Source organism: Lepidochelys kempii, chromosome 6 (assembly GCF_965140285.1).
Source record: "Lepidochelys kempii isolate rLepKem1 chromosome 6, rLepKem1.hap1, whole genome shotgun sequence".
NCBI lineage: Eukaryota > Metazoa > Chordata > Testudines > Cheloniidae > Lepidochelys > Lepidochelys kempii.
Window position 1 is genome coordinate 64,119,811 of NC_136385.1, and position 12,170 is coordinate 64,131,980.

Below are 12,170 nucleotides of genomic sequence, written 5' to 3' on the forward strand. Positions count from 1 at the left end.
TTTGGGTGGGCCCAAAAATAGCAGCACATACCAGGAAAAGGCTTCCACCCACCTCGCTTCCTTCCTGTGCATGCACCTGTCTGCTGCTGGCTTAGTTTAATTTTGCTGCTGCTGTTACTGGTTAACACCCTCCTGGGGAAGAGCATGCTTCTGAGCTTCCCTCTCAGATCAGTGTATCAGGGTAATGTCTTTTTTAGTGCATGAGACAGTATAATTGACCATGAACAAAACAATGAAACGGACCAGACACAAAGTGCTGTCAAATGCACAGACTGGAGTAAGGGTTATATGATACCTGGCTAAAACACCAGCAGCCACCTTTCCTAAACTATCATTCCTGCAGTTGTTACCACCTACAGAACTACAATGGTGGGAAGTTTCAGGAAAAAAAGACTAGTCTAAACATAGCCCTATTAGCAGCTGTTGCACTTCTGCTTCCAATGTGGAAAGGGCCCAAATAAAATGTTTCAGTTATAACGGTGTTCAGAGACACAGTGAGATGATGATTTATGTTCGAATAGTCTGGATGAAGACTTTTTCTGGAAACCCATGTGAGTCAAACTCTGCTCTAGTCTGTGTGGTTGTGTCTGCACTTACGCATTTCTGAAAATCTCCCACCATTATTTTAGCAAGAGAGGATGTATCACTACAGACTGGAGACTGGTGTTTTCAACATTGCAATTAGGCCAGCAGCGGGTGTTTGTGTCTGCTGACTCAGGCTTATGCGGCTTGGGCTATGGGGGCGCTGTCTAATTGGGGTGTAGACACTCAGGCTGGAGCCCAGGTTCTGGGACTCTTTTCCCCCATTGTGGGGTTCTAGAGCCTGGGCTCCAGCCCAAGCTCGAACATCTACACCACAATTAGACAGCCCTACAGCCTGGGACCCATGAGCCCGAGTCAACAGACACAGGCCAACGGCGGGTATTTAGTTGCAGTGTAGACATACCCTTAGAGGACAGGATGGTAAAAACACCCGAGTACTGTCTACGCTCCACCATTACTACCACCAGTAGAACTGCAATGATGGATCTTAGGGTGTGCTTACACTGGCAGATTTATTTTCTGTAAAACTCCTTCGTTTTATGGCATCATTCTCAGAAAAATCTGTGCTCTTGGTTTTCATGGAAACAATGATTGAGCACTTTAATTAACATAGTTCAAACACTGTTCTAGCTATTGCAGTTCAGCTCCCAGTGTTTGGACAGGACCATAGGCATTATGTGACTCCAGTATATTGGTTTTGAATAGTTCATGAATACGCACGCTGCACTACCATAAAAAAGTACTACTATAAAAAAGTACTACTCTGTTGTACAGTAGTGGTCCCAAACACTACTGTAACATTGTTTTAAATGGTAGTGTTTGAGGACCACTACTGTACAATAATACACTATCTATTAGAAACCAGTACATTTATCTACATAGGGAGCATAAGTTGTACTGAAAGCAGAAATGCCATAATATGCTACTACCTGTGTGTTTTGTTCCCTGATGAGCTGGGGGTGACTTGTACACTGTATTCAGCTCTGCTGTTTTAATGTGATAAGAAGGGACTAACACCTTTTCTGCCTGCAAAACAAGCTGGGAAGGGTGGGGGAGACCTTTCAAGCTACTGGTATCTGTCATAAAGAAACCAAAAGGGTATAATTCCCTTACTTACTTCAAATCCTTTACTGGTCACCTTTAATCATGCTTAATAGTCATGCTTAAGTGTTGTTCAAGTGAGGTAGCACCCAAACTAGTTTTTAAAAGTTTGATCAGCCAGTTTGGTTATAATACAGCTAGGTTAATACAAATCCTTTAAAGCAGTTCATAAACTAGTTTGGCCACAATTGTGGCCAGTCTGCCCAAGGAAAATCTACCATATTGCAGGACATGTTATAACATGCTAGCATTCAATCTGGTTAAAATAAGGTTTGGTCTTGCATTGTAAATGCATCAACACAACTCAGTCCTGTCTACACTGCAAGGCCAAACCATATATTGAATGTGTTTAACTCTTCCGTGTTGTAACCACATCCAGCAACACAGACCTTTAGGCAATGTTTATACTAGGATAGATTTGCTTAAATTTCCCACTGTTGCCAAGTATGGATGTTGTTCTCTGTTCTTTGTCCCATATATTGTTAAATCATAATCTCATGGAGGAAGGCTGGGTGGAGGTCAGCCGTGGAAGGCCACCTGTATAAGAAGTGACTGGAGGAGACTGACTGTGGGGTGCGCAGGGTCAAGGATGATGATCAGGTATAGGAAATGGCAAGAAGAAAGGGCAGAGCCACTCATGGGAGAAAGAAACTAAGACAGCATCAAGATGACTTGAATTATCAGAATGTAAGGAAGTGGCAGAAGATGAAATGGGAACCAAGCTATGCCAGGGTCTTGAAGACGTGTGATATATAGATGTGAGAGAGAGGAAAAAAAATCAATACAGAGTTTCAAAGAAAGCAGACAACGTAGCTGGCATAGTAAACAAGGAAGATGATTTTGATAGCTGTATTTTGGAGGATATTGAGGGTTGTGATGCGGAACCTGGAGAAAACCAAGAGGAAGAGACTGCAGTAAGTGAAGCTTAAAAAACCAAGGGTTTAGAAATAGAATTGGAGAGTAAGAGGCAGATTTGAGATGTAGAGAATTTAACAATAGTCAGGGTGGAATAGAGTGTAAAGCAGGTAGAGGAATCTTAAAACACAAAGATTGGGAACCTGCATGACAGGAATTATGGTGGAATCGTCTATGGAATTGTCTAGTAAATAACTCTGATTTGAGGTATTTAATTCCGTGGAAGCATGTCTACAACTTGAAATATAAGAATTAAAGGGCACCTATCAATTTGAAAATCTTACTTCTGTCAGAACACTTTGACCCTACTGTAGTCACGAGTACCCCATAAGGAGACTATACCCAAGACAAGTCAATAGGGATGTGGGGCAAAATTACTTTTCCTTTTTTTTAAATTGTATTGACTTTTGTGCAGTTGTTTTCACTGCCTTCAGCAGGAGGGAAACTAACAAATTATACTGCGGAACACTTGCCCTCTTTATAAACATCTGTACAGGAAGGGCAGAAAAATCCCTACTTTCATTTTCTAAAAGGAATTCGGGATGGAGGGGAATTTGAAGACCTGTTAGAAACTAGAATTAGTCAGTGTCCCTCAAAATGTGTGAGAATTTACCCTCCTATGTTTCACTTTGCAGCAGTGCCGGTTCCCAGCCTCCTGAGTCAGCAACGCAACCTGGTGCTCTTCTGGGCATTTTGCGCCATGAAATATGCAATCTATGCACTGTGTGTGAATTCGCACCGTCATTCAAAGTGCAAGGACTGCATGCACAGCCTTCTCAGTGACCTCCCTGTGGACTCAACCCCTCTTAAAGACCCACCAGGAGATCGGCCTCCTTGCCTAGGTTTAGTAGCTTGTACATATCTAGTTGCTAGATTCTGTGGATTGTAATTCATTTTAATATTAAACTGTGAACATCTATACTTTCTTTATCCAAAGAGGTCAAAGCACTTACAAGCAAATAAACCTCACAACATCTATGTGAGGTAGATAAGTGTTACGCATAATAGTAATAGATGTAGAAAGTAAGTTACTCACCTTTGTAAAGCACTCTAAAATCCTTAGATTAAAAACATTCTGTAAGGGGAAAACATTAGCATTAATGGGATATTTTAGTTGGGATTTTTTTTAAAAGAGCTTGATATTTTTGTAGCTAACGTTGTGGTTACATAGTCTCTCTTAGTGGCCACAAGCTATAGAAATGTGCTAAAATGGAAGAAATCTGAGTTTGGGCATCAGGGCATAAGATGGTCACTGTTGGGGTCAGGGAGGACTAATTCCCTGCTCCCTCGTTGCACGTTTAGATGCTTTATCAGGAGAGAAATGTTCACCTCTGAACTGTTAGCATTGGCCATAGCTGGAGGCAGCATATTGAGCTAGATGGACCAGTGCTCTGAACTGATATGGCAAAGATTCTTATAAAAGTCCATTGCCATCTTGTTCACTAATGGCTGTCTTGGTTCCCATTCTTGTAACTTTGAGCACCATTGTGGAATCAGAAATGGGGTCGGGGAGGAGGAAACAATTCCTGGAAAATATTTTAAGTGTGTTTTTTATTTCTTTTTTTTATAACACATACAGATTGTCCAGCTATTTTTCCTCAGTATCTTGCCAAGTGCCAGCAGTTCTTACGGCGTGTCCCTGCTCCTCTGCATCTGGAGCTTCTGGAGAACATCTTCTCCCTGCTTTTTGTCTCCTATAGTGACCTCTACACAGAGACTCCCCTGCTCGAGGACTATGCAGAAGAGGACGATATTGTGAAAAAGAGCTGTGGTGCTGGGAACTTGGATGGTAGTGCCAGCCGAGAGTCTTCCACCTCAGAAAGTCCACAGCACACAACAGAGCCTGAAAAGAAGGCAGAGAGACATCCTCAGGCCCCCCGGACAGTCTACCATGATACTCTGCTTGGCTCAGAATTGAGTGGTGAGACCTGTGAATCCTCCAGGCTGAGCTATCTAGATCTGAAACATTTTGCCAGTGGTGTCAGTGGATTTTTAGTGGATGACCTGGCAGTGGATGCCTTCCTCAAGATGCTCCTCAACCACCTGGAAGAAATTCAAAGTTCTCTTCCATGGGATTCGAGTAACGTGCCCCATGAGGAGCTGGAGTTGGTGGAGTGCTTGAATTTCTCTGTGAATAGAGATGTCTTTGGGAGCAGAGTGCTGCAGTTCTCCAAATACCTCTCTGAAGCTCAATGGAGATACAAAGTAGTGATGAGTAATAGAAACACAGGTAAGATCCACTGGGATCTCAGTAGTGCCAGCTTGGTGATCCTTGAATTGAAAGATCTACAGCATGTGTGGGAGAGGAGCTCATTAATCTGTTGGGCTCGTGTACTGGTCTTTAGTGTAGCTTGCAATGACTGTTTTCTCCATTTCTTCTTTTGTCTGCTTCACAAAGCTGCTACATGATGTGGGATGGCTGGAAGATTCTCCTCTAGAGAGGCCCAGGGCTGGGAAAACAGTAGGTAGTGCAGGTCAGTTTTGAGGTGTAGTGCTAATGTCTTCTGGAGCTTCTGTGGGCTCAGACTTAGCAGAACATTCATGGAGCTGAAGTGTTGTGACCTTTTCTCCAACAAACCTGACTCCAGAGGGTGTATTAAATATTAGTTACTTTGAGCAGAGCCCAGGGGCAGTAGCATACTGATAGGAATCCCAGAACCTTCCTTGACATCTGTGGACAGATGAGTCTGAACTTCTCACTAGGGCATTGCCCTGGACCACGCTGTTGCGTGTTCATCTTTATTTGTACTAGGTGCCCAGTTTCTTGCTATATATCTGGTCATTTTTTTTGTCATGACCAGTTGCCAGCCAGTGCATTTGTATGTGTATAATGACGACTCCTAAAGAAATCACTAACACTGCTACTCTTTCAGAAAATCAGCTTGCAGCCTCCAAGAGACACTACTCCTTAACCAGACGCTCCAGCTTGAGGAAGCGCCGTCAAACTCAAAGATGGAGGATGGGTGAGTTAAGAAATTGCCGTGGAGGCTGCATTGCAAGTGCATGTCATGTCACCCGGATAGGAAACTAATTGGTGGTGTCTTAAGATGTGTGGCTCACAGGACTGGAGATTGGCCTAGTACTCTATCTCCTCTAGCTCTCTAGTCAGTATCCTCAATAAATACAATTGGTGTTCTGTGTGAAGTGTGGCTGGTCCCAGTCCAGTACCCATTGGTTAGATGTCATTATCCCAAAATCCACCTCATAATTAAAAGGCAACACATTTAAAACTGATGCATGAAAATAATTCTTTCTATACATATGATAACTCTGTGGAACTTGCAAGATACTGTGGGGGTTTTTGTTTTGTTTTTAAAAAAGCCTCACCCCACCCCACCCCACACCCCCACCCACCAAAAAAATCTGTTTATGACCATGGATGAGCATAGCATCTGCAGTGATAGAAAGTGGGTTAAAAATTACAGTAGCCTTTGAGTCTCCTGCCTCAAGACTTAAACTGATCACCTTGTGGGGAAGAAAATCTGACATCCTTTTCAGCTCTCAAACAACACTGTAGAACTAGGGTTATTCTTGGAATGGGAGTGGTTACATTTTCCTTTGAAGCATCTGACATTCTCCACTAGCAGGAGACCAGACTGGATGGCCCACTCTTCTGTTCCAGAGTGAGTGTCTTCTTTAAGTGATGGCTCATGTCAAGACCACGTCAGTGGTATCTTGCATTTGCCTAATAATCTGTGTTATCCCCACTGAGCTCTTTTGCCCAGAAGAGGAGCTTTGATTGCCCTGTCTGGGTCCGATATATTTCTCGTGCTGTTTTTATTTTCTACTTCAGATTGTAAAGAGGGCACTTCAAGTCAATCACTGGAGAGTACAAGCAGTGAATTGAGCACCAGCACATCAGGTACTAAATCTCATTGAAAGGATATATTTGTTTTGTCGTTACACAATGATATAATGCAGTACTGAAATTAACTGATTGGTTTGTGCACATCACTGCTCTGTGCAGGATGGAGTCATTAGACTTTCAGACTTTCTCCTGCTAACAGAGAATGCCATGGACCTGTTCTTTTTGGAACGGGAAGATCAGCACTCTCTTGCTGCTTCTGTGATTTTGCAAATGGCTGTGTTATGCAGCGTAGTGACAATTGTGAACCTCTAGGAGGCCACAGACTTGTTAAATATAAAATATTTAAATTCATAAAAAGGCTTACAGAAGTGCAACTGCCCTCTCCCAAACACTGGGACACCAGGGCCCTGAATTGTCTTCTCTCTCATTATTACAATATAAATATATATTGTGTACGTTTAGGAGCTAATGCATTAATACAGAACACGTATGTGCTTGGATGGAGTAATGGTTGTGGTAGGAGCTAGAACTGTGACTCTCACTGTTGTGCCTTTAAAATATCACTGATAAAGTCACACTAATCCAGAGCCTGAGGTGACCCCGCATACCTTTCGAAGGCATCTGGCATTGTGGTATCTAAGTGCCATGCTGATTTCATTGGAGGCTGTGTGGGTTCATCACCTCTCAAGACCATGGCTTTTTTGCTTGACTCATGTCTGTTGACAGTTGTTCTGGAATGCTTTGTCTGAATTATGCTATATAAAAACTGTCTCTTTCTGTGGAATACAGAGTCTATTGGACCTGAAGTTGCCTTTCAGCTTCTTTGTCCAATCAGCAGTCACAGTTGCTACTTGACTGAGTACCTGTCACCTCAGGCTGTGATCTTGGCTAATCTCACAAGCTAAATAGGAATAGACCTGGTCAGCACTTGATTAGAAAACCACCAATGAACACCTAGAGTTCTATATCAACATCGTCGTCTGATTCAGTACCTGAGACTCATACCTCTGTTACTAGTGGGCCAGTGCCCCTGCTGATGCTTGGAGATGGTGGGCTGCTGGGGGGTGCTGTCCTTCAGGTGAATTGTAAAACTGAGGTCCAGATCAGTAATAGTTACTGAAGATCCCATGAAAAATATAACAGTAGGATTGTTAACTGAAAATGTTCTTCACTTTCTGGCCTAAATAGTTGTGTGATGCTGCAGTGTTTATTAAACAGGGTCTGCCACAGAGGCAGGTGATGGGTGAACTGATCTCTGTAAAGTGCTTTGGATTCTTTGCAGTGGGAGGCATTATATATGATCGTGATCAGCTGGATGTTGGTCACTTAAAGCAGACAATACAACCCCTTACAACTGTTTTGTAAACCCTGCTTCAAATTCCCCATCTCCATATTAAAGCTGAGAAGCATTGGTACTTGATAAGTTTTATTTCAATTATAACCCAGCATGTTGTTTCCCTCTTTGCTCTTGTAGAGGGAAGTACCAGTACTGTGTCTGGCTGGAGTGACCTGGAATGTAGGCTGAAGCCTCAGCAGCAGAACCTCCTCATCCCTATGATGCTCTCCCCACCTGAGTCGCTCCTAGTCTCCTGTATCCTGAGGGGGAACTTTATAGAAGCCCATCAGGTAAGTGTGTCTGTGATCATTACTACATAAAACTTGGAAGTTGGTTCTGTATGGAAGCTGCGCTGGTGATGGTTGAGGAGATCTGTATTGAATTTCTACTGTGCTAGCCGGCTGGGTTTTGAAGAACACAAATCCAGGTGTCAGAGGGAATCCAGGAGCAGGAGGGAAACCAGCATCTAAGCCACTACCCTCAAGGAAGTTTTCTTTCTCTTTTTAAAAATACCCTCTTTTCAGCTGGGTATTCAAAGTTTGCAAAGGCTTTACCAGGCCTGGGCCTAACTTAGGGTATGTCTACACTACGAAATTAGGTCGATTTTATAGAAGTCAATTTTTAGAAACCGATTTTATACAATCGATTGCGTCCACACTAAGTGCATTAAGTCAGCAGAGTGCATCCTCACTACCATGGCTAGCATCGACTTACAGAGCGGTGCACTGTGGGTAGCTATCCCACAGTTCCCGCAGTCTTCGATGCCCATTGGATTTCTGGGTTAAGCTCCCCATGCCTGATGGGGCAAAAACATTGTCGCAGGTGATTTTGGGTACATGTCGTCAGGCCCCCCTCCCTCCTTCCACCCCTCGCTCCGTGAAAGCAACGGAAGACAATTGTTTCGTGCCTTTTTTTCCTGGGTTACCCATGCAGATGCCGTACCACGGCAAGCATGGGGCCTGCTCAGCTCACTGTCACCGTACCTCTCCTGGGTGCTGCTGGCAGATGTGGTACTGCATTGCTACACAGCAGCAGCTCCTTGCCTTCGTGGCAGACGGTGCAGTAGGACTGATAGCCGTCGTATGTCTCCTGGGTGCTCCTGGTAGACCTCAGTGAGGTTGATCTGGGGCGCCTGGACAGACATGGCTATTCTACTCTTAGGGCACCGAATGGGAGCCAGAGACTCCAGGTCATTCTCTTCTTTAAGTTTCGTCTCATGGAGATTCAGTCCCGCCTGGAATATCATGCGAGCTGGAGGCTTCTGCCTCAGGCTGCTCTCTCAGCTGGCAGTACTGCGTGGTTGTACCTACCTCAGCCTACCCCTTGCTCCCATGGCTTATGAAGCCTGGACACTAGTAAGGAGCAGTTCAACTGTAGGCTGAGCAAGTGCAGAACGGTGGTAGAATGTGCCTTTGGACGTTTAAAAGCTTGCTGGCGTTGTTTGCTGACTAGGCCAGACCTCAGCGCAATCAACATTCCCATTGTTGTTGCTGCTTGCTGTGTGCTCCATAATATCTGTGAGACAAAGGGGGTGACATTTATGGCAGGGTTGGAGGTTGAGGCAAATCACCTGGCGTCCGATTTTGAGCAGCCAGATACCAGGGCGATTAGAAGAGCACAGCAAGGCAGGTTGCGCATCAGAGAGGCTTTGCAAACCAGTTGCGTGACTGGCCAGGCTTCGGTGTGACAGTGGTGTGTGTTTCTCCTTGATGCAAACCTGCCCCCTTTGTTGATTTTAATTCCTTGTAAGCCAACCACCCTCCCCCCTTCAAAATAAAGTAACTATTGTTTTGAAACCATGCATTCTTTCTTTATTAATTGGAAAGAAAAAAAAAAAGAGATAACGGACAAGGTAGCCTGGGTGGGTTGGAGTGTGGGAGGAGGGAAGGACAAGGCCACATTGCTTATTGTAGCCACACTAAAAATCAAACTGTTTGAATGACAGCCTTCTGTTGCTTGGGCCATCCTCTGGTGTGGAGTGGAGTGGCTGGGTGCCCGGAGCCTCCTCCCGCCCCGCAGCGTTCTTGGGTGTCTGGGTGAGGAGGCTGTGGAACATGGGGAGGAGGGTAGGTGGTTATACAGTGGATGCAGCAGGGGTCTGTGCTCTTGTTGGCTTTCCTGCAGCTCCAACAGACGCTTCGTGTCCGTTTGCTCCCCCATTAGCCTCAGCATCGCATCCTGCCTCTACTCTTCGCGCTCACTTAATTCTTTCCTGGCCTCTGTGCATTAAGCCGTGCCCTATCAGTGTGGGAGGACTGCATGAGCTCAGAAAACATGTCATCACGAGTTTTTTTCGCCTTCTAATCTGTGATAACCTCAGGGACGGAGATGATAGGGGGAGCGTAGAAACATTCTATGCTCTACAATTCTGGGGGGACTGCATCGTCACCTGTGCTGCTGAGTTCGCCGTGCTGACCAAACAGGAAGTAACATTCAGAAATTCCCGGGGGTTTTCCTGTGTACCTGGCTAGTGCATCGGAGTTCAAAGTGCTGTCCAGAGCAGTCACAATGGAGCACTCTGGGATAGCTCCTGGAAGCCAATACTGTCGATTTGCGTCCGCACTACCCCAAGTTCGACCCAGCAAGGGCAATTTTAGCGCTGCTCCCCTTGTCAGGGAGGTGTACAAAAGTCTATTTTAAGAGCCCTTTAGGTCGATGGAATGGGGTTGGTTGTGTGGATGCAGTCATTTTTAAATTAACATAACGCGGCTAAGTTTGACCTAACCCCGTAGTGTAGACCAGGTCTTAGTGTTCCAGTTGGGTGAGGGAGAAGGTGAGGAGCCCATGTGTGAAACACCACTCTTGAATGAGAGGCAGTATTTAAGCTATTTTTTGGTCACTGATCCAAAGAACATGACTCCACCACATTCATGCCCAGTTGTAGTATGTAAACGCACGCTGTAGTCCCCTAGCTATTGGCTTGGACTGGTATGTATGGCACACTTGCTTTATGGGTAGGTGAAGGAGGTGTGTTTTGTGGCTAGGCTGTCAGAACAGGAGGCCCAAGGTCTGTGTGCAGAAGTGTCTGCCATTGACTCCTAGCCCCCTCATTTACATGTGCAGTTAACCAATGTGTGCATGCAATTGTTCCTCTATATTGCAACACTCAGTTACAATTGCATGTGCATTTTTGTATGTAGCTTTCAGGCTGTCTTTCTGAAAAACTGACCTGAAGTATTTTGGCAGTTGAATCCTCAAGAAAGTGCAGTGGCTTGGCTAAGATTGAGAGGGCCATTGTCAAGTGCTTTTGCATAGTTACCCGTGTGTCGGCAGTAGGTAAATGTCAAGCCCTTAAACAATTCCAGTTAGCAAACATGGTATTTTTATTTTCGTCTCCTGGGACTAACAGATCTGTTTTCTTTGCTACTTTGTGTCTCTACAACACTGATGTTAACAGGACTTGGAACAGGGTTTAACTGGTGAACCCCCGGTGTTCCACACAGCAAGGGTTGTGCGGGTTGCTAATATAACTTTAGAATGTTTTAGAGGGTATTCCCTGGCTGATAAGAACTAATTTACACTGTGGGACTAGCTACTTCATCTTTTTAATGTACAATATATTGGAGTCTTGTAACATCTTTAAAAGTGAGTTGTTAAAGTGAATCCAAATCCAGTGTTATGGCACCTGCAAGCAGAGCTATAGAGCTATAATTGCAAAAATGCTTCCATTATAAATCCCTGTTTTCAGGCATCTATAACTTTCTGAATAAAATTGCCATGTGGGCTGAAATTACTCAAGTTGAGGCTTTTTTGTAAGTTTAGTAAAATGTTATGTAGCCTTTCAGACAGTATTTTGAAATATGGTATTACTTGCATTCATTATTACCTGTGACAGGTGGCTTTGATGTTTAATCTGGAGTCTTCGGCTTGCTATGGTGAGCTGGTTTTCATGGAACGCTATCAAGAGGTGGTGCGGGAGCTCGCAAAAGTGGAGCATAAAATTGTGTATCAGTCAGCTGATGGTATTGGAGGAATCAGGAGATCTGGCAGTGGCCGCTCAACGCTTCAGGCTATTGGGAGTGCAGCAGCGGCAGGTAAGGATTGAATCCTACAAATTAGAGATGAGGAATCTGGCTAAGAGGTGGAAGACAAATAAGGAAGAACAAGAACTCAGATGATACAGCGGTGACTATGATATGATTGCTTAGAGGAATAAACTGGCCTTTCTATATCAATGGCCTAGAAAATGAGAACAGGGAGCTGACAATCTATGGGTAATAGTTATTTAGGCTTTTAAAAACTGGAGATGACTGAGGAACTTCAGAATAACCTTACAAAGTTGTAAATCTGGGCAACATGATAGATGATAGTCAATGTTGATGAGTACAAGGTGGTGCATGTTGTCAGAACATAATAAACTATTCAGACTGTCTTGTTGCTGGGTTCTAAATTAGCTGTAACCACTCAGGGAAATTAACCAGGCATCTTTGTGAATAGCTCAGTGTGAACCTCTGTTCCATGTGCAGC

At 44.3% G+C, this 12,170-nt stretch overlaps 1 protein-coding gene across 5 annotated transcripts in view; it reads left to right on the forward strand.

The window, feature by feature from the left end:
- The window catches only part of ZFYVE26 (zinc finger FYVE-type containing 26), a 70,529-nt gene that overhangs the window by 12,537 nt on the left and 45,822 nt on the right, over positions 1 to 12,170 (forward strand). For 3 of the 5 annotated variants that reach the window (XM_073348397.2, XM_073348400.2, XM_073348398.2), the window contains exons 10-16: positions 3,195 to 3,401; positions 4,139 to 4,789; positions 5,433 to 5,522; positions 6,147 to 6,182; positions 6,353 to 6,421; positions 7,842 to 7,993; positions 11,539 to 11,737. In XM_073348397.2, the coding sequence (XP_073204498.1) occupies positions 3,195 to 3,401; positions 4,139 to 4,789; positions 5,433 to 5,522; positions 6,147 to 6,182; positions 6,353 to 6,421; positions 7,842 to 7,993; positions 11,539 to 11,737 (1,404 nt within the window). The remainder of the gene's footprint in view (positions 1 to 3,194; positions 3,402 to 4,138; positions 4,790 to 5,432; positions 5,523 to 6,146; positions 6,183 to 6,352; positions 6,422 to 7,841; positions 7,994 to 11,538; positions 11,738 to 12,170) is intronic. The other 2 variants (XM_073348399.2, XM_073348401.2) reach the window with 2 other exon arrangements.